This window comes from Tupaia chinensis, unplaced genomic scaffold (genome assembly GCF_000334495.1).
Source record: "Tupaia chinensis unplaced genomic scaffold, TupChi_1.0 Scaffold000368_1, whole genome shotgun sequence".
NCBI lineage: Eukaryota > Metazoa > Chordata > Mammalia > Scandentia > Tupaiidae > Tupaia > Tupaia belangeri.
Window position 1 is genome coordinate 822823 of NW_006159865.1, and position 4884 is coordinate 827706.

The window sequence follows — 4884 nt, forward strand, 5'->3', positions numbered from 1 at the left end:
AAAAACACACACCATTATATCCCGCCCCCCCCCCCCCCCATTCTGGGGCCTAGAGGTGTAGGTATGAGTCCCTTTGTGTTGATTGTTTGATAGGGGAATTGCTAAGTCAGATTTCTGGCCTGCTCAATACGTACAAGGAGTTTTTTTAAAAGCTAGGAAAATGCCTATTATCAAAAAACTATGCATGGAATTCAAAAAATGTTTTGTACCCCAAATAAACAAGTACTTTAATTCTCTCTCTCCACAAACTCTTTGAAGTCCCCAATAGAGAGAGAGAGAACCTTTAACCATGACCCTGCCTAAACTCTACGTGTCAAAAATGAATTGTCTTAAACTGTCCGGGGACAGCTCCAGGCATTCTTATGCATAGAGAAATCCTTGAGCGGATATTGAGTTCACTCATAAAAGTCCAGCAGCCTTTCCTCAGGTGTTACCCTTGTAGCTATAGAAGGTTCCAGATTGATTTCTCCTCAAGAGTTATTTCCTGTGACCTCCATTTTAAAATGTTGAGGTACTGTTGAGATGAGTACTTGGTGGAAGAAAGACTGGAAGCTTTGGGGGGCCGTCCTGGGAGGGGCATCTATGGAGGTCCACTGGTCTCACTGGCTTCTTCTAACTGACATGGCTGGGAGATTTGTGCTGGAAGGCCAGCTCTTTGGTCTTGCCCATAGCTAAAAGACATCCCTCCCCTGTCTCCATTTGTCAACAGCCCTGTGTTCTTGGGTTTTGTGTTTTGTTTCATTTTCTCTTAGGCAACAAAATGTATGTTCACCCAGAATCTCCCAATACTGGTTCCCACTGGATGAGACAGGAGATTTCCTTTGGGAAGTTAAAACTCACCAATAACAAAGGCGCGAATAACAACAACACCCAGGTAGGGTGACAGAGAAGGGGGTGTCTTCTGGGGATGGGGTGTCTTTTCTAAGGACTCCATTGTATTTAAAATCCGCGTTGTGACCTGTGTGCTCCTCTGTCTGCCACCCTTGATTTTTTTCTTTTGACCTTCCTCATTTTCACTTTCTTCCTGGATTTCAGGAACAGGCCTAGCTAATGACTGTTAGGAATAGAAGAAACACTGAAATATTTTGATGACTTAGGAAACCAAGAGAACTACTTTTGTTTTTACCAAACACACATACCCAGCTTTGTTTTAACGTTTCGAAAGTGGGAATAGAGCTCTTTAAAATGGTGATCAAAAGGAAAAAGCAAGCAAGCCGCGGGTGGAAAACCAAGAGGAGTCCCATTCCAAAATATGTCATTTGCTAACGTATCTATTTTTGTTCACACCCCCACCCCAGACTTTTTAAGTTTGGCAACTTTTTTTTTTTTTTCTTTACCATTTCCAGATGATAGTCTTACAATCTTTACACAAATACCAACCACGGCTGCACATCGTTGAAGTCACAGAGGATGGTGTGGAGGACTTGAACGAACCCTTAAAGACACAGACCTTCACGTTCTCAGAAACACAGTTCATTGCTGTGACGGCCTACCAAAACACTGACGTGAGTGTCCAGACACTGTGAGAGTCTTGAAGCTAGGGCGCAGCATATTAAAGCACTCAACCGCTATTTTTCTCTCCTATCTAGATTACTCAGCTAAAGATTGATCATAACCCCTTTGCAAAAGGCTTCAGGGACAACTATGATTCGTAAGTGCGGCTGTTAATTCAGACTTGCGTGGTCCTCTTTGAACGAGACATACCATACGTCATCAGACCCTTTGCTGAGAACATTCTAGGGAGAGCTCTCCTGTTGAGGATGTTTGCCTATTTTTATTTTTGCATTTTTTTTTTCTTTTTTGCTTTGACTAATCTTGCTTTAGAATTTTCACAGAAGGGTTTCTGTTCATTTCTAAAGAAATGTTAAGGGCTTAAAACTGAGGAACTTTCTTTTTTTAACATGTGAGTGGAGATTTGAGATGTTAAGCATCTGCATTTATATACAGGGCCCTTTTCATTTGATCCAACTTTTTTATCCCCACCAGAGCAGATATTATTACTCCTACCCCCCCCCAGTTTTTTACATAAGAAAAACCTGAAACTAAAAGGATGTCATTTTCACATCAAATAGCCACATCCCGCTGTCTAAAATCTGGATTTTCTTACAGCAGGGCCCATGTTCTTTCCATCCCACTGACCAGGGAAAGCTGTTCTGAGTTCATGTTCCATATTCCAGAACTTGCAAAGGTGGATTTTCTTTGGCTTAAATACTAATGCCTAGAGGAAACTTTTTCTTAAATGGTGGGAGATTTTCTGATGGGCTTGGAGTCCAGCTAAAATGGGCCAGTAGTTTTCTTGCCTCTGTTCCTCCAACCCAGCAGACCCGGTGTAGGTAACCCCAGTGCAGAAAACAGACCACACAAGCCGTTTTCATTTCTGGGAGGTGGTTTGGTTTTTTTTTTTTTTTTTTTTAAGTGTTTCTCTTTGTATTGTAGCATGTACACCGCTTCCGAAAATGACAGGTTAACTCCATCTCCTACGGATTCTCCTAGATCCCATCAGATTGTCCCCGGAGGCCGGTACAGCGTTCAGTCCTTCTTCCCGGAACCCTTCGTCAGCACTTTACCTCAAGCCCGATATTATAATGGCGAGAGAACCGTGCCACAGACCAACGGCCTCCTTTCACCCCAACAGAGCGAAGAGGTGGCCAACCCTCCCCAGCGGTGGCTTGTCACACCTGTCCAGCAACCCGGGACCAACAAACTAGACATCGGGTCCTATGAATCTGAATATACTTCCAGCACCTTGCTCCCATATGGTATTAAATCCTTGCCCCTCCAGACGTCCCATGCCCTGGGGTACTACCCTGACCCTACCTTCCCTGCAATGGCAGGGTGGGGAGGTCGAGGTTCTTATCAGAGAAAGATGGCCGCTGGACTCCCGTGGACCTCCAGAACGAGCCCCACTGTGTTCTCAGAAGATCAACTCTCTAAGGAGAAAGTCAAAGAGGAAATGGGCTCTTCTTGGATAGAGACACCCCCTTCCATCAAGTCTCTAGACTCCAACGATTCAGGGGTATACACCAGCGCTTGTAAGCGAAGGAGGCTGTCCCCCAGCACCTCCAGTAACGAAAATTCTCCCTCCGTCAAGTGTGAGGACATTCATGCTGAAGAGTACAGTAAAGACACCTCGAAAGGCATGGGGGGGTATTACGCTTTCTACACAACTCCCTAGAGAGTTCTGCTAACCTCATACCAATTAGCTAACTCTGTGCAGATGGACCTGGTGGTGTGTTCTGTGGTTTTTGCCTAGGTTGCCAAAAAGACGTTTGCCTTCCACCTTAATGCACCCTGTTGCGTGCAATTCTCTCTAAAAGAAGGTGCCAAAGTTTTCTGATTGCTGCAGGTAACTGAAACAAACCGAGCATTTTTCTTTTCCGTAAGAGGAATGGAGGATTTCATGTGTTTTAAAAATCCGAAAGTTATTCAAGGTCCTGGATGTATTTATCGGAGACACTAAACATTCTTGAGAAGCAAGTGGTGACGACTGAGTACCCAGTCCTAGCTAATGAATGAAAAATCTTCGATGCTCATTTTGTGTTTTTTTGTTTTTTGTTTTTTTTTTGTACATTTTTAAGCAAACAGAAACCCAGAGTGTTGGGGTATTTTATTTCTGGAAGAGAAAGGCAGAGCCTTAAGCTTCAACAGGGGACTTTTGGCTGTCACCTTCTGCCAGGGGCAAAAAGAGGTTCGGCCTGGGAGTCAAGAAACACTTTTGTACAAAAGCAGTGGTTTACTTGACTTGATTCCTTGCAGGCTTTTCCCATAAAGCCATGGTTGCCCTAGTCCACAACTGCCTCACTTAAAACTTGCTAAGCCTCTGCTGTGTGCTGGGGTGGCCAGTAGGACTCAAGAGGACAAGGGGACAAGGGAGGGGAGTCACCAAAAAAAAAAAAAAAATGAAAAGAAAATTTAAAAGTGTACAGTTGTGTGTGGTTAGATACACTCTAGAATAATGTGGAATATATTGTAGAAATAGTCTACCTACGCGTCTGAGATCATGTAAAATTGGTGCTTTGGCTTTGTAATGAATTTGCGGATCACCTAACAGCTGCAGGGGCAAAGACATCATTCCATCCTCCCCACGATCTTTGGGAATCATCTGTTTACTTCTTAGATAGTGAAGAATGTACTCAGCTACTCTGTACTAACTTGAACCCTGTTTAAGGAACACTCCTGTCTCTTCCTCTTCGCCATCCCCCCCTCTCCCCAACTAGGTAACGTGAAGGTACTAAAACCTGATGCCACAGCTGTAGGCTTTTCAGAGACCTTGGGTTTTTATGTACAACCGTAGTCATTTTTAATAAATGTGGTACAATAAGGGACCAGGCAGAGCTCTGTCTTCTGTACTGTGGGTTGGAATCTTTGGTGAAAAGATCTCATTTTGCTTCTGTCTCCATCCTTTTCCAGGGTGAACACTGCTTCTCCTCCCCTCCCCCCATGGAAGGTTCCAGAATGTCTTAACTGGCTACTGTAGTCCAGAGGACCTAGGGGTGGGGATGCTTTTGTTTATCTTCTTTTTTTTTCCCCCTGGAAGATGAATGGAGTTATTTCCTCACCGCACTGGGAAGTCTGGACAATGGGTGTTGGCTGGGGGTGGTGGAGAGGGAGTGTTTGCCGGCAGGCAGATAGATTGCCCGCATTAGTCTTAATCTAAACCTCAAAAAAATCTCCACCCTTGGCCCTTAGGTCTCAGTGTTGTCCCTGCCCCAGGCTACTTAGGGCTTTTTCCTAGGCTTACTTGGGACCACTCATCCCTGGGCCCACAGAGGGTCCCCGGGAACTCCCCATCCCCAAGTCCTTTGAGCGCCCACGAGTTCCGGGTACCGGAAGCGCCGCGTTGGTGCTCCCCACCTGCGGCTTCCTTCCGAGCCGGGACTCGGG

The 4884-nt window shown here is 45.0% G+C and overlaps 1 protein-coding gene across 1 annotated transcript in view; it reads left to right on the forward strand.

Moving 5' to 3' along the window:
* The window catches only part of EOMES (eomesodermin), a 5984-nt gene extending 2665 nt beyond the window's left edge, over positions 1 to 3319 (forward strand). The window contains 4 exon segments of the mRNA XM_014589680.2: positions 753 to 874; positions 1347 to 1505; positions 1590 to 1651; positions 2437 to 3319. Of these exon segments, the coding sequence (XP_014445166.2) occupies positions 753 to 874; positions 1347 to 1505; positions 1590 to 1651; positions 2437 to 3175 (1082 nt within the window). The 3' untranslated portion in view covers positions 3176 to 3319.
* Positions 3320 to 4884: the final 1565 nt, after the last annotated feature.